This window comes from Cavia porcellus, unplaced genomic scaffold (genome assembly GCF_034190915.1).
Source record: "Cavia porcellus strain 051 isolate PalLab524CR breed Dunkin Hartley unplaced genomic scaffold, mCavPor4.1 scaffold_2, whole genome shotgun sequence".
NCBI classification, from domain to species: Eukaryota; Metazoa; Chordata; class Mammalia; order Rodentia; family Caviidae; genus Cavia; species Cavia porcellus.
In genome coordinates this window covers 95133296-95154550 of record NW_026947485.1, presented here as the reverse complement: position 1 = coordinate 95154550, position 21255 = coordinate 95133296, and the positions used below count along the sequence as shown (strand labels likewise).

The 21255-nt window shown below is 42.0% G+C and overlaps 1 protein-coding gene across 14 annotated transcripts in view; it reads right to left on the bottom strand.

Moving 5' to 3' along the window:
* The window catches only part of Tacc2 (transforming acidic coiled-coil containing protein 2), a 204824-nt gene that overhangs the window by 146581 nt on the left and 36988 nt on the right, over window positions 1-21255 (bottom strand). For all 14 annotated transcript variants that reach the window (XM_023561546.2, XM_023561550.2, XM_023561554.2 and 11 more), the window contains one exon: window positions 19156-19253. In XM_023561546.2, coding sequence (XP_023417314.1) covers window positions 19156-19253 — 98 coding nt within the window. The remainder of the gene's footprint in view (window positions 1-19155; window positions 19254-21255) is intronic.

The following is a 21255-nucleotide window of genomic DNA, read 5'->3' as shown; positions in this document are numbered from 1 at the left end:
AGATTTAAAAGCATCCTACCACAGTGATACATGCACACTCTTGTTTACAGCACCACAGTTTGTAATAGCAAAATCTTGGAAATAAAGATGCTCATCAGTTGATGAATGGATACAGAAGATGTGGCGGTTTTTTTGGGTTTTTTTTTTTTTTTTTTTTGGTCTTTTTCCTTTTTATCGGTACCGGGGATTGAACTCAAGACTGCCTGCTTGCAAGGCAGGCACTTATGCCGCTGAGCTAAATCCCCAGCCCCAGAAGATGTGGTTTTTAATAAAATGGAATACTGCTAAGCATTCAGGAAGGATAAACTTGATACATTTCTAGGTAAGTGGATGCACCTTGAGGCCATATGCTGAAGTGAAATAAATCAGACACACATGTAGATACCATACTGTTTCTCTGGTGTGAGAAACCAAACGTGTAAATAAGGACCAAAATGTATTACAGATATTTTGAAATAGGAAGAAAATGTTCAAATAGGAAAGGGAACTAGGGAGGAAGGGAAAGGAAGAGAAAAGAAAAACAATGAAAAAAGAAGGGAAAAATGGAAACAAAGCTTTTGTAAATAGGTGGGGAAGAGTTGGGGAATGGGGAGGGGAAAAAAAGAACAATCAAGATTCTATCATCTTGGGGCTGGGGATTTAGTTCAGTGGCATAAGTGCCTGCCTTGCAAGTGTGTGGTCGTCAGTTTGATCCCTGGTACCGATAAACACGAAAAAGACAAAAAAAAAAAAGATTCTATCGTCTACAGGTACAAATTCCTTATGATAAATGTGATCATTATATATATGAAAATGTACTAATAAACTTAATTAATTAAAAATTTTCCAGCAAGAAATTGGGGAAATAATAATGTATAAAAGTAAATAATCAGTATTTGGCGAGGGGCACCTCATTAACCCTGCTGACAGCTGGGCTCAGGACGTATTCCTTCTGCCATCTGCAAACGAGAACATGGGGACGCAGAGGAACAGCTTGGATATCAACCTGGGCATCTTGTTATTCACTCTGCCATGTTTCTCCAAGAATAAGAAATGTCCAAGACAGGAGGAGGCTCTCTGTGGCCCCATTCCAGCCTCTTCCAAGTTCATCACCTCCAAATATGAGGTCACTCTACATCCTGTAAGTAGGGTGCTTTTATCACAGTGGAGATGAAATAAACAAAGCCACTTCCTGTTCATGCCTCTGGGGGAAGAGTACAGGGCTTCCCTTCAGGCTGACTGTAGTCATTACCAGAGGGACAAGATGATAAGTTCACTCTATACGCATTTTTGGAAATCTGTGCATTCTTATCACAGAATATCTAGATGAATTTTCCACTGAATTTGAGCTATAGGGCAATATCCCCTAAACAAGAGCCTAGACATTGGCTGGTTTATTTAGCATGAGCTGAGCATCAGCCATCTCTGATTCGCTACCAGAAGCAATTTCTAAAGCCAGATTAAAGCTGCTCACTAGGAGCAGATTTGCCTAAGGGCAGGGCAAATTGTAAGAACTGGTCTGTTGAGAGTTGTGCATTAATTAAGCTGACATAATGTCCTTTTATGCTTCTGAGTCAAAATGTGTGGGTTAAGGCTGCAAACAGAATCCCCAAGGGGTTGTTTTGGTGGGGCGTGGGCTGGCTGGTTCCAAGTAGGCTTAACAGAAGCCTTTCAGCCCAATCTCATGGTTGGGTCAGGGAGGGCAAAGGGACTGTAGTGTCCTGATATAGACCCTTAAGAACTGATAGCCTGGCGTTGGCCCCGGAGGAGGGGTGATTTGTTCAGCAGACAGACCCTGGCAGGACAGAAGAGTCCCTCTCCACTGCCCAGGTGAAGACAGTGACAGTCAGATGGACTCCTATATGCTAGCTCTGGAAACACAGGAGCATTGGGGTGAGAATGAAAGGAAGGAGGCGGAAAACACAAACATGGCCTGGCAAACACTGGGCTTTAAAGAGACCAGCAGAACTCTAAGACAGAATCGCTATGGTGAAGTTGTCATGTTCTGAGCATCACCAAGGCCATGCCTATGCTACACACTTTCAGTTATGATGGCGTTGAATCTGCACTGTGGCCTGGCAGAAGGGATGCCTACCCTTGCCCCTGCACACAGGAAAAAGGGTTCCAGGGGAGGTTCCAGATCAGAATGGAGAGGAAGAGCTGTTGATGCAAAGCACAATCAAGGCCTGTGGCACTGCCTGGCTCCAGAGCCTATCTCAGAGCTTGCTGCCTCTGCCAGCTCTCATCTGGACAGGTACAGCTGCCCCCTTTCCCTTCCACTCTGGACCTCTTCATTCTGTTCTCTGGACTCAATGGCTTAGAGTCCAAAGTGTGCCTGTCACCTTCCCCATGGAAAAAGTCTCTGCTAGTTTCATTTTCTATCAGCTGTGGAACAGCCTAACCCTCCTGCCTATCCTGCCCAGAGCTCACCAGGTCTGCATCTGGGTGGAGCCCGGAGCTTCCCTGCTCCCTAGATCTCAGGTACCACTTCTCCATGAAGCCCCTTCTTGGCCTTGATTCCTAGGTCAGATTTCCTTTCACAGGCCCACCTAGCACTGGTCATAGTGGCCATCAATATGGTGGATGAGGGCTGGGGATTTAGCTCACTGGCACAAGTGTCTGCCTGGCATGTGCGTGGCCATGAGTTCAATCCCCAGTATCAAAAAAAAAAAAAAAAAAAAACAATGGTGGATGACACTTTCCTTCTCTGGAAGGTGGGTCCATGTCTGTTTTCAATATTATATCTGCAATGCCTAGTATATAGCATATAGTCAACAAATGTTAAATATATTAATCTATGGATGAATAAAGAGAAGATGAAAGGAAGGAAGGATGGAAGGACAGAAGGAAGCAAGGAAGGTTGGTGGATGGACAGATAGATGGACAGGTGGATGGAAACAACTGAATGCAAATCAAGGACATTAAATATACAGCAATGCTCTCACATCATGATTGTTTTACAGATGATTAGGAAAGTTATTTTCTTCCACACGATTATAGCACTTCAGTAACCTATTAGTCCAAATCTCTTATTTTAAATATGAAGAAACTGAGGTCCAGGAGAAAAGCCAAAGTGCTTTCTTAAATTAAATAAATGTGGTTGAGGCGGCACTTCTTAGCTCTCCCCCCGTGCTCAGGAGTAGGTCTAATAAGTGAAGGGAAGCATGTAATTTGTTACTAATCATACAGATGTCTGTGAATGACTTCTTATTTTCATAAATTACTCTAATTCCAAAGACTAGATTTCTCACAAATAACATCATCACTGTTATTCATTGCATTCCAATGCATTTGCCAGAAAAGGAAAGCCAGGGGCAGATTGGCACCAGTAAGTTAGACTGAAGTCTGGGAACTACCAACCCTGTGCGTATCAGCCTTGGTGGTAACTGGGATGGAGATGAGGGGCTTCCCCAGCTCTCTGTATTCCTGCTGTGGCCTCAAAGTGAGCTGACACTTCTCAGCAGCCAAGTGTGGTGTTTCTGGCATGTGCTGTGGCTCTTCATAGCTATCCAGGAAGAGGAGGAGTATTTCTCTAATTGGTGAGAGGGGGAGAGAAGCCCCCAAGGGTGCAGTTTCCCAGTGGGTAGGGTGAAGGTGTTCAGAATTGCTGGCTGAACCTGCGCACAGCACAGCTGTCTTCTGTGTATGGGTACCCCACGCTGGCTTCCCATCCTGCACCTCTGCAGTCCACCCCTGCTATGGAAGGTTAACTCAGAGGCATTATGAGGAGTCCAGTTCTGCCGGGTCCTCCAGCTCAACCCTGCCCTGGATCATGCATTTTTATCTCTGACTCCAGTGTCCTACTTCACAATCCATTCAGATTCTGGAGGAAAGGGTGTCATTAAGTAGCCCCTCCAAACTCCAACAACACATTAGGACACAGCAATGTTCTGTTTCACCCCAAACATCCAGGACTGGTCAAAACCTGAATCAGCTCAGGAGTCCTGCTGTACATGTGACCTATTGTGCAGGAAAGAAAGATCGAGATTCTGTCTTTAAAAAGAAGATCTTAACTCCAGAATGTTTTCAGTCCCTCCTGCCATGAACTCAAAATAAATTCAGTTAACAGGGACCACATAGACGTTGCTAGACACCTGCTAACCATGTAATCAATCAGTTCACTGACTGTATTCTTGCCTCCTGCTTTGCATATTTTTCTCTCTAGGCATTGAAAATCAGATATCTAAGCTGTGTGGGGTTGTAAGTCGTTACGATTCTCTTAGTAGTCTGCTCTCTGTTATATGCCTCCTCCCTATTTCTCTCACCTTCTTTTTCCACCCCAACCTGAGAAGACCACTCAAGAAGACAGCTTCCTCGAGAACTTGATAAATGACTGAGCCAACTATGATAGACTGTTCTGGATCAATGACTAATGACTAATAAAAGTTACATTTGGGCACAATCTCCATTTTTTCATACTTATACTGGGATCTTTTAAAAACCAAAACTCAGTGTCTTAGATAACATTGGAAGCATTAGGTAAAGGATGTCTGCATGAGCTGGAGGGCATCTCAGAGCGTAGTCTAGAGCCTTGGAGGTGCCAGTGAGCACTGAGTCAAGCAGAAGATGCATGCAGGTAGTTTCTCAGAAAACTTCCTCCGTCCCTGTTGTTGGTAGAGCCTTCAGTGAGACCGAAGTGCCTCAGAACACACTGTGGAGACAGAGCCTCCGGGGCAAAGAAGAATGGGTAAAGTCTGCCCTTCAGGGAATAGAAGATCAGCTCTCAAAACATACTCCAAAAGCACCCTCTGTGATGGTCTCTTACTCCTCTGAGTAAAAGCTGCCTGCGAACTATGAAACCACTCCTCTCTGCTCAGGGTGAGTTCCAGACCCTCTCTCCAAAGCAGGTCATTGCACACTCCTGGGGCTGCTGAAGCTCCCTGTTCTGTCCCCCCAATCTCTGTGGACACATTCTCTCTTCCAACCTACCCTAGTCTCTTCTTTTCTCCTCCCAGAGTGCTGGGGATTAAACTGAGGGCCTACAGCATGTCAGGCAAGCACTCTACCACTGAGCTGTCCCCTCAGCCCACGGTCTCTTATTTACTTATTACTCCTTTAGTTTTCCTCTTTTTTATGCTTAGAGGAAGCTCCCCTAGTTCATTTGTACATTTCAGTTCAGCACTGTGTGCATTCTGATGAATGAATGATAAAATGACATGGAATGAACCAATAAAAGAAGGTTTGCAACCAACAATTGTGGAGTCATAATAATCACTTTCTCAGATCAACATCTGCACTGAGAGCTGTATCACCTATTTATTCCAGAGATTTTGGAAAAAGAATTTTCATTCCAAGTGATCCACGCCAGGGAACTAACGCTCATGTTCCTAAGGGAGGAAACTTGCTTGGCCTTAACAATGATGACACATGCTTCATGCAAACAGGCACCTCCTCAAAATCTCTTTGCAATCCCAGCTAATTAGGTGCCATCCACACACATGGCTCTCATTTGTCAAAGCCACTCTTCCTGCACAAATGCCTGGGAGCTCCCTGACCCTGTCAGGGTGGTCAGATTCAGGCTTTGTAGGTTTTGATCCAGTTTTTTTTTCCTTGTTTATGTTGTGATGCAATTAAAAAGACAAATGAAATATAAACATTTGTATGTTCTAAATAGTTTTTAGGGAAAATGTGTGTGAGGTGTGTGTATGTGTGTGCGGTGAATAAGCCCCAAAATATTCATACCATTCACTCGACCTACACTTTACCACATGAACTTTTATAGAACTTCAAGGTCAGGGTGTCACTTGATTCACAAGAATCTATCATCCCGCTTAGCACAGAGAACGGGGATGGGCAAAGGAAATTTAAAAACAGCCTGTGATGGTTGAGTGTGTCAATTTGAGTAAGAGAAGCTTAACTAAATCCGCTCAGCAATTCCACAGCCTAAGGTATGGAAGACCCACGCTAAGGTAGCTTGTCACCTGGATAGTGTAAAGGGAGAAGGACAGTTTGCTTCCATTTCTTTGGAGGGGTTCCAGCCTTCTCCTTCACCTTAGCTGTCATCCTCTGGCTTCTAGCACAGACTCTTTGGCTCTCAGTACAGATCCTCCACCCTTGCAGCAGAGTCTTCTGCATTCCATCACAGACCCATCAGCCTCCTGATACGGACTTGCACGGACCCTGCAGTGAGCTCCAGACCCTGAGCTAGATCCTTCGGTCTCCAGTGTGTGCTCAGACCCTGTACTTTTCCTCATATGACGCTGTGGGTGGTCACTGTAAGCCAACTTTGTAAATTTATATATACTTTATATCTTGTGTTATATTTGTTTCTCTAGTAAACACTGAGTAATACACAGCCTTTTAGCCAACTTTTTTAGCAGTTCTCCCACAGGGTCCTACAGGGAGCAGAGTTACCCCATTCTGTATTCCTAGATCAATTGTCAGAACAGGGTGTGTGGTTGTGCATAGGAACTGAAATAAACACCAAGTTTATGTCTCTCACATCTGTCTGTTTACTCTCCTTTGAATGGATCTAAAACTTTTCTTAACTACCAAATACAAAAGCTAAAATTAACTATCCAGTAAAGAAAACATCTATTTGCATTCCCAACAAATAAAGCACAATGTAAAACCATGATACTCAAATCAAGGAATTTGGTAGAATATGTACCCAAACCTGAATAATTCATTATTTTTAAGTTAGACCCCCCCACACACACTAGTCATTCGTGGAAGAATGCAAGTGGCAGTTTTGCTTGTATAGTTGAATTCTGGTGGCACTTTTACTTATTTTTACACCATGAAAAGTATTTTAAACAGCAAATGGCAGAAAATGTATTTTTGTCTCATTCCTTCTTGATAAAATGTCTAACAGTAAGATAATTTTTATGCCATAGTAAATATTAACAGAAAACCCAGTAGAATTGTCCCTTGATGACTGAAAATCTTTCAGAGCATTTGGAGAGTCCTTTGAATAATAAGATATTACCAATGCCACCTATATGAGACTTGAGCTCATTTATACCAAGCTCAAATATGTAACTAATGCTTTCTTTTTAGACTGCATGTCAGTTACCAGTCTATTTTGTTGAGATTTGTCTCTCTATAATCCCACTGACATATGGGGGGTAAAATGTTGGTGAGTCAACAATTCTGGGAACCAAGCTGGTTCAGCGTCAAAGGCATAAAGACCATTCTAGACTCCTTCCCAGCAGCTACACTGACAAGACTGGGAGGGTTAAAAGCTGGCAAAGTTGCCTTCTGAGGCCATAAAAAGACACGGGAGTCTGCAAGCCAAGCCGCTGTGATAAAAGGAACTCATGACATTTCTCCACAAGATTCTCTCTCTTATTCTTTTCCTTTTTTCTGGAAAGATCTCTCAACTAAAATAATGTAAATGCCAGGTGTTCTGATGCATTTACATTTACAATGAAAGAAAGAAACGGCTTTTCAATCTTTTCACAGCCTGCATTGAAAAATGTTAAAGAAAGTATGGTAAGTTACAAAAGGGGTTACACTTAGGTGTGTGTGTTGGGAGGTGTTGGCTACTAAAGGAGACACAGAAGAAGACAATGGGGATCCCTGGAGTGGTGAAAAAACAAGGTAAATCCTACTGTTGCCAGGCCAAAGGCCTGGAGAATATGGTGTGGAGGTTAGGGAATAAGTGGGAGTTGACAGTCTCCTGGAGTTTAGAGGGTAGCGCTAAGTGCCTTGGGAGACCCAAGCAGCTAGAATTCCAAGAACAAAATAGCAGAGAAGAAAAGGCCAGACAGACAGACATCTCCAGAAATATGAGGTACTGACCAGTACATGCACATAAAGAAACCACTTGAGATTAGGTATAAACAAGTTTAAAGGTTTAAGAGAATGATCCTCATAGATACACAGAGCTAGGAATAATTCCCGCCTCCATAAGCCAGAATGAAAAACCTCATAATTAATGGGGCATCTGTTAGAGTATTAAAAAGGGCCAGGCTTTAGTAGTGGGGAATTAACTCTCACTAAACACTGCTCCTGTCCCACCTATCAAAGCAAGACCCAAAGGGATTAAGCTACTCTGAATAACTGGATCTCAGCTCAAAGTTCAAGAATATTTATAGGAGTACAAAAAATAAGCAGAACCCAAAAGCCTAAGGTCTACAATGTCTAGCATGTAAAGAAACAGAGGATCCACAATGAGAAGAGATTTGATTACTCAATCAAAATCGACCCAGAAAATTACCTAGATGACAGAATTAAGTACAAGAGTACATTTTTTAGAAGTATTAGAAGGCTTGTAGTCTATCTAGCTTAGTGGTAAAGCACTTGCCTAATGTTTTGATAATATTGTAATGCAATAATAATAATATATCATAACTCTATTCCATATATCCAAAAGGCTAGAGAGAAAATTGAGCTTGTTAAACAGACATGGAAGAGATAAAAAAGCCAATCAAACTTCCAGAAAACTACAATATGTAAATGAACACTACCGTGTGTAAAGTGAAAAATACAATGGGTGAGAATGAAAGACAGAATAGCTGTTGCAGAAAAAAAATCAGTGAATTTATAGTGTAACAATTGAAATGCTCTAAAGAAAAACAGAGAGCATGAAGATTTAAAAAGTAACGGGGCGGGGCTGGGGATTTAGCTCAGTGGCATAAGCGCCTGCCTTGCAAGTATGCGGTCGTGAGTTCAATCTCTGGTACTGATAAAAACAAAAAAGACAAATAAATAAATTAATTAATTAATTTTTAAAAAAAGAGAAATGAACAGGGCTGTGTGTGGCGGCACACATCTGTAATCCCAGCACTCAGGAGGCTAATGTAGGAGGATAACTGCAGGTTCAATGCCAGCCTGGGCTACAAAGTTAGCTCAAGGCCAGCCTGGACTGCATAGTGAGACCTGCTCTCAAAAAAAATAAAAATTGGGGGCTGGGGATTTAGCTCAGCGGCATAAGCGCCTGCCTTTGCAAGCAGGCAATTGTGAGTTTGATCCCTGGTACTGATAAAAACAAAAACAAAAATTAAAATTAAAGAAAAGAATTGGCTGTCAGTGAGCTGTGAGGCAACTTCCAAGAGCTGAATATTCTCTCTCTCTCTCTCTCTGTCTCTCTCTCTTTTATACATATATATAAATACATATGTACATATATATACATATGTACATATATATACATATGTACATATATATACATATGTACATATATATACATATGTATTTGGAATCTCCAGAAGAAGAGGGGTAAATTTTTAAATTGAATAAATAATAAAAAAAAGAAAAAATATAAAAAAAGGAAAAAATTTTTTTAAATTGAATAAATAAAGGCTGAAAAGTTTCCAAATATGATCTCAACTTACTCCAAGCACTAAAAGCAGGGACAAACCCACACCAAAGCAGATTGTAACCATATTTCTTAAAGCTTGTGAAAAAGAAGAGGATAAAAGTAGTTAAAGAGAACAAGAGGAACAAAAGATGACAGCAGAGTCTTAACCGGAAGTAACGCAGCCAAAATGAGGCAACAGAATTCCTTTCATGCTCTGGGAAAAAATTTGTCTACCTGGGGCTCTTCGCTCAGAAAAAGTGTATTTCTAAAACACATGAAATAAAATTTTTATTTTCAACCCACAAAATCTAAAGTGTTACCTTTCACATTGTAAGAAATGTTGAAGGCCATCCTTTAAGCAGAAGGAAAAGAATACCAGAGTGACCAAGGTCTACACAAAAGAATAAGGAAAGTCAGAAATGGTAACTATGAAGGTAGCCTGTTTCCTTATTATTTAGATCTTTTTTGAAAGGTGATTTGCTGTTTAAAGCAAAAGTATGTGCTGTGGATTTGTAACTCGTAGAAATAAATTGTTTTATAGTAATAGTGCAAAGGCCAAAAGAAGAAACGCAAGTTTTCAGTTTTAAGATTCTTTTAACATACATGAAATGATAGTGTCACTTGAAAGCAGATTGTGATCCACTGTTTTAAAGATGTATATTGTGGCTCCTCTATGCAAACACTAAAATTACATAAATAATTGTAACTAATAAGTCAAAATGGAAAAAAGCAGAATCATAAAAATAACGAATTATACCAGGGATTTAGCTCAGCGGCATAAATGCCTGCCTGGTAAGTGCGAGGTTGTGAGTTCAATCCCTGGTACCAACAAAACAAAACAAAACAAAACAAAAACGAATTAATCGAAAAGAATGCAAAAGACAAAGAACAGGAAAAAGAAACAAAACAAATGATCAATACAAAATATGTAAATGTACATTATTTATTTGCAGACTCTATAATGAAAACAATTGTATTACTAATAAATGCCTTAGTTCAAAAGCAGACATTTCCAGTGGATTAACAAAAGAGTCAACTATATGCTGTTTACAATAAAGAGTTGCATTAACTCTTCAAGAAGACACAAAATTCTAAAAATTTAGATATATAATAACAACCAGACTTCAAGATACAAGAAGATAAAACTGATAGAACCAAAAGAACAAATGGAAAAATCCACAATTATACTACAGTCTGAGATTTCTTCCCTCCCTTCTTAATCATTGTTAGGACTTATAGATAGAAAATCAGCATGGATGTAGGAGATCTGAACAATATTGGATAGTGTAAAAAATAATTTCATCAAGAACAGGTAGAATATTTACAAGCCAAACTATTATCTGTACATTAAAAACTGGTCTCAGTAAAATTGAGAAATGATCATTCAAGTTATTCAAAGTATAGTACCTGGCCACAGTTGAATTAAGTTAGAAATTATAAGAGAAAGCTATCCAGGAAATCTCCAACTATTTGGAAACTCAATAACATACCTCTTAATTACTCAGAAGTCAAACAATTCAAAGGGAAATTAGAAACTATTTAAATTAAAATGAAAACATAAACATCAAACTAGTGGAATACAGACAAAATAGGTCAGAGGGACATATAACACAAAAAGGGCCCAGGTTTTTAAAAGGACTTGAATTGATGCATATTCTGTCTTACAAAACTACAGACACACTGACTGCACAACAGTGCAATGTGTTTAGTACCCTGGCCTGTACCTTTGAGGTAAAAAGTCACCAAGTAGTAGTGTATAAAGCAAAACAAATACCAAACATACACATGCTTAATCCTATTTGTTGTCTATGAAGTTCAAGAATAAGCAAACTAACCAGTGGTGAGGGAAATCAGAACGGTTGTTTCTCTTGGGCAGAGACATTGGGAAGGAGCACAAGGAACATTCTGGCATGACGGAAATGACTTATGTTACGTTTCAGTGCGATTACACAACTAGACAGGAATACAATCATTCATCAAGCGTCAGATGTAATACCTCGCCACGCCATTTTATACCACCTTTTAAAAGGAATAGGAAAAGAAGGAAAGTATAGAGACCACTTTTTTAAAAAGTGAAAGAGAATCAGTAAATTTCAAGGATTGCCAGGAGGAAGGGAGAGAGACATAGGTGGAGCACAGCAATTTCTAAGGCACAAAACTGCTCTGTGTGATACTGTAACGGGGCGCATGTGGAATTGCGCATTTGCCAACCCCACAGCCTGTACAACACAGCTGACCTTCAAACCACAGGCTGTGGATAATATGATTGTCATTACTGGTTGATTAATTGTAACACATAAACCAACAAATGTACTTTTATTTTTACTTCTGAGGAAGTACTGAGCTACAATCCCAGCTCTTTTCATTTCACTTTTGAGACACCCTCTTAATACAATGATACATTGCCTACACTGGTCTTGAATTTACAATCCTCCCACCTCTGCCTGAGTAACTGGGATTATAGGTGTGTGCCACCATCCCTGGTCCACTATATCATATAAACACAAGTTATTAATAGCAGCAGAAGTTGTATGGAGAAGGAAGGTAGGATACATGGAAACTCTCTAAACTATCTGCTTCATTTTTCTAGAAGTCTAAAAGTGGTTTAAAAATAGCTGGCTAGATTCCTGGGAGGGCACACAGTTTGAGTTCCCAGCATCGCATAGTAGGTCTGGATGGGCACTGAAGGACTTTCTTGCTTAGGGTTCACCCACGTGAGTCTGAACCATTTCACCAAGTCAATCTTACAAAGAGTGCTGAAGGATTTGCTAGAGAGAGATAAAGATGATCACAGTTCCAGGAAGAGCAGCAGGGGAATCACTGAGCAGGAAAGGCAATGGAATGGAGGGGAAAAGTTAGGGGGGCAGCAGCAGGAGGACGGCGTGGCAGAGGTGAACCAGTGCGTGTTGGTTGTAATTAATACAGATGCCCTCAATTCACCAATAAAAAAGAAACATGGGCAAGTAGATCAGGAGACAGGATCCGACAGGATCCGTGCGGTATACACACATCTGACACGAAAAAAAATTCATGAACTGAAGGTCAGAGGACAGAAGGCAATGTTCTATATAACAAGGACCTGGAAAAAAGCAGGGTCAACTTGCCTATCAACCACAGAATGGATAAAAAAGATATGGTATATTTATAAAAGGGAAAGCTACTCAGCTATGAAGAAGGATAATTTTGAGGCTCTTGTAGGTAAATGGATGCCACTTGAGGACATGCTCAAGGATGAAATGATTCAGACTCACATGGGTTGATATCGTCTCCCAAAGGAGTTATGGGATCCAAAATGTACAACAGATGTTGGGAAAGTGAAAGGGGAGGAAAGGTCTAAAAAGGGAAGTGGTAGCCATTGTTAATTCCCATTCTCTTGTTTTGAAGTCCTGTATTGTTTTCATTGTTTGGTTTGGTTTAGTTTTATTCTTCTTTGTTTTGTTTGATTTTATTATGTCTGATAGTATGGGCAGCTATTTTGAAGCTACCAAGATATATTATGGTAGCCATGGTTGATTTCCTATTGTCTTGTTTTGAAGTCCTATATTGCTTTCATTGGTTTTATTGTATCTGTTTCATCTAATTTTCTATGTTTTGTGGTACGGGCAGCTATTGTGAAGATAATAAGAGGCATTATGGTAGCCATTGTTGATTTCTAATTATCTTGTCTTGAAGTCCTGTGTCACTTTTATTGTTTTGTTTTGATTGGCTTTATTCTGTTTCATTTTGTTTGGTTTTCTTCTCTTTAAAATAAAAAAAAAGGGAGGGGGGAGGCTAGTAATTTAGTTCAGCAGCATAAACACCTGCCTGGTAAGCACGAGGTCATGAGTTCAATTCCCAGTACCAAAGAATAAATAAACAAATAAAAATTTAAAAATAGCTGGCATTTTAAAAGTATACATATATAGGGTTTATATGTGTGTAGACACGCAGACATAAATATATGTGTATGTATGTATGTATGTTTATATTTAAAGTAACTATTTCACAATCAAGAAAGAACTATTTTGAAAACTTAGAAAAGTGTGTGGGAAAAACACTAATGTGTTAAGAGCAGTTTCCTGTAAATGACGTGGACCTCTCACTGGCCAGATGGATGCTGTGCCACTGAGCTGAATCCTTGGCCTCCCCCTGATTTTAAGACTTAGACTGCTCTGTGGAAACCAGATGAGCAGAAAACAGATGCATAGCTACTTCAGAAAGTGTTGAAAATCAGGACCACCCTCCTCCCCTCCCCCTCTCCTGCTCTGTGTTTGCCTCCAGCGAGAAGTAAATAATACATCAAGAAACTGGACAAGGAGGGAGCTGCCTGGCTAAGCAAGAGCAAGCAAGTAGATCTCAGCGGTGGGGCTGAGTCCTTAAGAGCCACCCTGCCGCTGCTGTGACACAGCTCAGATCTTTCCGAGCTTTCTTTTCTCTCTTTTGAAGAACTGACTTTTAGATTTTAACAATTGGCTGTGGCTTATGTTATAATTATGGAGACCACAACACAAATTCTGCCAGGCCTCCATGAGAGGGAGCGTATGGTATGAATCTGGATTCCGGATGGCATCGGGCCACACCCGAGTCTAGCTCCCTTCGTGCTCCGTTCTGTTGTGTGATGGAGGGCGGTTCCTAGACTTCTCTGAGTTTTGGTTTCTTCATAGGCTCCTCGGTCATCTACACCGATTCAAACAGAGCTGCTGGTGGGTGGGGCAGACGTTCAGCAAGGCACAGACACAGTCCCCTTAACGAAGGGGAAGCAGAGCATGAGACACCCCCTGCATTTATGGTGGTATTCATTATTTCATTTTTCAGACCTCCTGGCTGCTTTTCCCCTGAAACGCCACCAGCTACCACCCGACACCAAGGATTTTTGTTCTCAATAGGTGTTTGTCTGTCTGCTGAAAAAGCCACGGAGTGAAAAATGAGTATCTTAACTGGTGCCCCAGGCGATTCTGCGAAGGTCCTAACCATTCCACAGATCTCAGGCTCATTACTCTACACCCAGGACTGCTGCTGCTTCTGGGAAGGGGCCTAGCAATAGATGCATTTACCAAACAGCCAGGAAAATCTTGTGATTGGAGAGTCTGGGAGGCCATCACCGCATGATTCCGTTTATGTCATCTACCCCTCTCTGGATCTGTTCTTGTGCTCTTCAATATAATTTAAAGTTCAATATATGTAAAACTCAGTGTAGGGCTAGGCCTATAGCTCAGCAGCATAAGCCCCTGCCTGGCAAAAGTAAGGTCCTGAGTTCAATTCTTGGTACCAAAAAAAAAAAAAAAAAGTGTCCGCCTCTTGTTAAAACAAAACAAGAGCACTGGAATGAGCTGACTTATCTGTGAATAACTTGCATAAATAATTGAAACCACCATGAGGCTCTTATAGGATTTAGGGTCATAATCACCCCATTAAGCTGTCAGTCCTCCCCATTGCCAGGGGCCTGCTTAAATAAAGGCCAGACCGGCAGTGTTCCCAGTGGAGGAGTTTGGTGCTCTTGCCATGTGTCTGAACTAATCGGTGTTGCCAGAGCAGCTCCCACCTGAGCGTCCCAGTTTCTGAAGCGAGACGTTTCTTCTGGGTTCTCAGTTCAGAACACTGGCCCCTGCCTTGACTACCTTTTCCTCCCACTCCCAGGTGTTCCCAGGTTCCCGGTCTTGCCTTGGGATTGTCTCTTGGCCACCATCCCTGCACTGCCAGGACATCGCTCACTACTGTCTAATGTACCAAGGGAGGGTCTCAAAATTCTTCTTCTGACCTCTTTGTCTGCCTTCATGCTTGCTTAAAAACAAACCACCAGGGACATAGCTCAGTGGCATAAGCACCTCCCTGGTAAGTGCAAGGTTGTAAATTCAATCCCCAGGACCAAAAAACAAACAAACAAACAAACAAACAAGCAAAAAACTCCCACAAGACTACCTGGTCTGTTTTCATGTCCTGCTTGGCCTCCACTCAGACTGGCCTCTGAAAGTGCCCTTTTCCCTGGGATTCTGGCTCCTGCCAGGAGACTCTTTCTCTCCAGCCTAGCCCTTCAGGTAGGGCCTCTTGATCTGAACCGCATTGACAGCAGGCCCGGCACCCCAGGCCTCAGAATGTGTGAGTCCAATCCTGGGCCCACCACACCAGTGTCACCTATTAGGAATTTTGTTGGAATTTCTCGTTAGGCAGTTTGTTAGGAATGCTCATTCTGAGGCCTCGCTCTAGAGCTACCAGATCATACTCTGGTGAAAGTTTCATTTTAACCAGCCTTGAGGGTGACCCTGATGTTTGTGCACAGCTGAGAACCGCTGGGTTGAGGTTGAGGCTCCGGGGCCCAGACGGTTGGGTGCCTCCTTCTTAGAAACAAAGTGCCTAAAGGTGCCTGAGAGAGAACTGAAGAGTCCTTCCCTGAGAAAAACCAGTCATCTCTGCAGCTTGGGCCCCCCTTAGAAGCTCACCACACTTGCCACTTGATATGGGAGTGGCCTGTGTCTGAGAATCTTTTACCTACAGAAGCAGTCACTTCCTCTGGTGCCACTTAATGGTTCCATGGTCCAGGGGAAGGTTTGTGTGTTAAGAACCGTGGTGTTCAAGGGTCTTAAAGGAAAAGGCTGCCCCACCTCTGCTTCATGATACTCATAGAGAGAAGGACTCAAAAGATGCTAGGCCTGCGATTTGTGCAGGCGTGGACATCGCTGAATGGTAGAGGTGTCACCTGAGCTTAACTTTCACCCTGGGAGGGCAGTGTCATTGTCCCTGAAGAATTCAGGGCCTGCCAGGAATGGCTTCAGGAAGGGTTTGAACCATGCAGAGCTTCAGCTTTTGTAGGGTGTGGGCTCTGCAGGGCCACATGACAACAGCGACACCATGTGGCAATCAGGGGTAGGGCAGCAGAGCTGCTGAAACCCCAGGCTTCTATTTGGGTGAGAACTTATGGCATTGGAGGTGTGTAAATCCCAGATTCTATTACAGTTTAGAGGGAAGGAAGAGCCTTGAGGCAAAACAGTGGCCTTTCTACTGCTACAACAAATTCCATAATGCATTAAGCCTCTGCTCATCAATGGAGTGGAACAATGACTGGGCATAAGGACAACTTTTAGAAATACTAACTTGTGACTATGTATTCAGTGGTCCCTTGGTTTGGGATGGATATTGGATTTAGAGACTTCACCACCACTGAAATCTAAGAAGCTCAAGTTCCTTATGCATTAGCATAGTACATCAGCCCAATACTTTAAATAATCTCCAGATTATTTTTTTTTTCGTACCAGGGATTGAACTCAATCTCACACTTCCCCGGCAGGTGCAGCCCCTCCAGATTACTTTTAACAATACAACCTAAATAGTTGCCATACTGTGTTCTTAGGGAATAATGCAAAAAAAAAAATGTCTGTACATGTTCACTGCAAATGCTATTTTCCCCCAAAATATTTTTGATCAATGATTGGCTAATTCCATAGATACAAAACCCAAGAGTTTTGAGGGCTGGCTATATTCTTCTAATGTTTCCACAACAAACTGATAGCCACAGCAGGCTCTCCTGTTTTCTGTCTCTGGTGTTATTTGTTTGTTTGTTTTTGGTATCAGAAATTGAACTCGTGACCTCACACTTGCCAGGCAGGTGCTTATGCCGCTGAGCTAAATCCCTGGCCTGTCTCTGGTGTTTTTATGAGCAGAAACAGTCTGAGGTCAGTGGCTTTTCCTACCCCTTGTAAAAAGCTGTATCTTTTGGATAGTAATGGCTGGTCATGCATTGAAGCCACCAGAGAAGACAACTGCCTTGCAGGGTGAGAGAACAGAGAGATGCCCAGGACAGTGGGGATATTTGAGCATCCCACTCTGCCCTCATGACAGTGTCAGCTGGGGATGACCAGAAAGAAAAAATACCACTAGAAAGGCCAGGAGCTCCCAGTCTCTACCACGATTTCCATGTGCCACATGTGATAGGGAGGCAGCACAGTCATAGGGGCTGGACAAACAGGCATCTCAGTGGTGGCCCTGGAAGTAAGAAGAAGCCAGACCACAGCTTTAATATATCAGGCTTTAACAGAGGGGAGACCCAAAGACAGCTGCCATGGGCATTCCTGACAGCCTGGGAGAGTAAGGACTCAAAGCAAGATTGAATCATTTGAGAGAAAACAAAATCTTACTGTGTACACATAGAGCATTTGTTGATGTCTGGCACCCAGATGCAGAATGCATATGAAATGCTATTGCTATCTTTGGTTAATGCCAGGACTGGCATGACCCACAGGAGCTGGTGCCCCAACTCTCCTTCTATAAACATCTCAACTTCAGGACAGATTCATTGCAAATCCCTAAAAGGTGGGAGGTGGATTGTTCTCAGTGGCATCCGTCCGAGGTAATTAGCACAGGGCTCTGTGCTGTGGTTTATTGAGGACAATCTTGTTTTCCACTGTGAACAGGAAGTTGCTCCTTTGGGCTTGTTCCTGGAAGATATTTCTTTTGTTCTCAATTTGCATGCCAATGAGAGGCATTTCTTCTTCAAGGGAAAATAATAATGGACTAAAGCTGAGGAACAAGCAACAAAAGACCTTTAAGCTACTGTTATTCTTCAGTCCAGCTGTGAACAATTCTCCCAAGGTTCCTAAGCGGTCCCAGGACCCTATGAAGATGGAGAGGGGAAGAGCAAGACCTTGGGTCTGAGCCAACAGTGACTTCCTTTGCAAAGAACTTCAGAAAAAAAATTTCATCTGTTAGTTTTATAATCATTAGAACCACTTTAGAGGTCTGATTAAAATTATATGTGAAAATGTTTGTCCTAGTACCCTGGTAAAATGTATATGAACAAGAACACTAAAGGGATCTGGGGAGGGAAGGGGGTGCTACCATTACTAGAGGCCAGGACTCAAAGATGCTGTTCAGGGCATCATCCTGTGACTTAACAAAAAAAAAAAAAAAAAAAAAAAAAAAAACCACCTTGTCCCATCTGATCACTGGTTCCTTAATATTCATGCCGAGAGGTTTCAAGTATTTCCTCCGGAAACCACATAACCCAAGCCACCCAAAAATGGCAATTTCTGCCACCAGGGGTCGCTCTTATGTCCCCAAAGCAAAAAAAAAAAAAAAAAAAAAAAAAAGTCACTGTGAGTCTGAAGGTTTTGAAAAGCTATAATGAAGCAAGCTGTGTGACCCAAAGTTTCAGTATGACAAGGGTCTTATTATTTAATTTTTGTTGTATGGAGCTCTAGTGTGTTTTCTTATTACCTATAATTATAGGCTCCCGGAAGTTGGGCTTTATAGGTCGAAAGGGTTGTTTTAACCCGATTAAAGACCTATTCATGAGTTGAACCCACAAGTAGTTGCTAGGTGGCTCCAGTGTGCCTGGCCTGTGTCCATGCTGGGGACTGAGCACTCAAGTCCACTGGCCCTCTGCTTGTGAATACCCCCAAAACTATGGATGTACAGCAGTACGGGGGGACTTTTGGTAGGGAGCTGTGGCAGGAATCAGGGCCTGGCTGAGGATCACAATGAGCATCTGCTGATGAAGAAGCCACATCTGCGGGGCCATATTCCACTGCCATCGTGTGATCTGAGAGCCAGGTTTCCCGGCTTGAGGAATGAATTCCTGTCTGAATCCTGTTTCATGGTCCAGTGCCTACAATGGACTGCTCTCTGGAATCTTGGCCTCAGATTAAGCCCCTGGGAAGCCTTGATCTTTCCCATTTTGAGTTGACTTTGAAGCTGAACAATTTGGAGTGCTGCTTTAATGGAAATATATAATTTCTTATTTAATCTTACAGCAGGAAAAAAAGTATAAATTTTCCAACCTCTGCAAGCTTGGTTAATCGCCAAGAAGGGTAAGAACCATTGCTTCATCATCTCAATAGTGAGGATCATCTTATGTGTTTAATGGTAAATTTCCCCAAACAAACTGAGCAAAGCAACTGCTGAAACAGACAGTGAGCTGGCCATGCCTCGGGCTGTGTCCACCCTCCATAGCTGGCCCCTACCTGGACAAGTCCACACCATCAGGGCTTCTGGGAGAATCTCCCCCCTTCTTGTCCCCAGGTGATTGCGCAGATCTTGGACTCTGAGCTGATGAAGTCCGCTGAACCAGAAGAAAGAGAAATTGGAAAAGAAATTAGATCAAAATCTATGAAAACACAGAAATGTTTTCAACAGGCCACTAGTTACACTCAAGATGATATCCAGATACAAGCCATAACAATCTCCATGCCAGCTGAATGATTTGCTTAATAAGAATCTCCTCCCCTGACCTGGAGGCTTCAGCCTCTATCTGTGCTTCTGGTAAGGCAGCCAGAGCTAGAGGACAGGACTGAGACAGTGTACACCTGAAATCCCCTTACAGTCACACTTGTAAAGTGCCTGGATCCCTCACTTAGGAACTCTTGCTACCATCAGGTGCATGATTTTCACAGTGTATTGTATCTCACTAGTCATAATACAGTGAGTGATATTTTTATATCAGGCTCCTGAATTTTAAAAATTGCAACCCAATTCCTGCTTCTCTGTTGTCAGATAAACCTCAGCTACTCACACCAATATCCAGGCCTCCCTTCCAATCACCACATTATCCACATGGAACAGTCCACAGATAATTTAACAGAAAAACCTCCAGCCCTGGATTCCACGATCCAGGTTTCTTTCTAGTAGTTCTGGAAAGATATTAACACATTTAATAGCCCAGATAGATGCAAACAGCAGAATGAGTAAGGAGGCAGATCTCTGCTCTAACTAAAATGGGGGAAACTTTATTTCTTCAAGCAAAGGAGTAGAATGAGGGCTCTCACTCAAGGGCTCTGGCTCACCTCTGAAGAAGAACACAGGGCAAGCCTTTCTCCTCAAGCCCCTACCAGAAAGCTAATCTGCAAAAACAAATTCTTTCTAGCAGAAACAGATCTGAACAGAGTCAAATACAAACTGGGCACAGCAGTGCATGCCTACAATACTTGCATTCTGGAAGGCTATCACAGGAAGGTTGCAAGTTCAAGCCCAAACTGGGCAAATTAGGGAGATCCTGTTGCAAAACATAAAATAAAAAGGGCTGGGGTTGTGATCAGTGGAAAATCTCTGGGTTCAATCAGTATTGCAAAAATTAATTAACCATAAAAACAACAGAACTGTGGATATAGCTCAGTAGTACAGTACATGCTTAGAACAGGCAAAGCCCTCGGTTTAACCTCAAACATGCATACACAAACAAACAAATAAATGCAAGGAATAGAGCTATCCCCATAAATGGCACCTTCATTGCCGTTTTCAAAGAGCTTTAACATCCCTCTTATTCTTAGAAAAACCCCTGTTTACTGAATAGGCAGGTAAAACAATGCTTTTTCATTTTCCTGATAAGAAACAAAGATTAGGTGGCTTCTACTCAGGTCTTCTGCTTTGGAGTCCAGTGCTCTTTTTCACAGCAATATTACCGTGCAACACATAGATAGTATCTCTTCTGCTATAACAATAATAGCAAACGTAATGCTATAAATATTCTCTGTGTGCTAAGTACTGTTCTTTTAAGCACTTTATATATTTACATTGATGTAATCCTTATAATTCCCTTTTACAGAGAAGAACACAGGTACCAGCACAGAGAAGTCTCCAGTCCAAGGTCACACAGCTCAGAGGCGGTGGAGCTGAGATTTGGGCCCAGATGATCTGGCCCCAGAGTCAGTGCTCTTGAACACTGCTTTGTGAGACTTCACCAAACGGTGGAAGTTGTTGCTAATAATCTCTGCCATCTTGTAACTAAAACAACCAAGTATTTGTGAATAATGTGGACAAGAACCCATATCTGAGGGCCAGAATTGATTCTAGAATAGTTCATGGCACAGAAAAGGCATTCTATAAATATCTGCTGAATGTATGAGAAGTCAATTATTCCAGTTTTTCTGATAGCTACTTCTACAAATCAAGGGACACATACTGAGCCCTGGGAGCTCTTGCATTTGTTCTGTTTCCTGCTGTGTCTTCAAATCTTCCTTTCCCGTTTTCTCATCCTAGCAACAGTGTTAAGTCTTATTGCTTACTGGATTCCTGTTCTGTCAACAGAGGTCACTACAGACAGCATGCCGTTCTAGAGTTACCCTTCA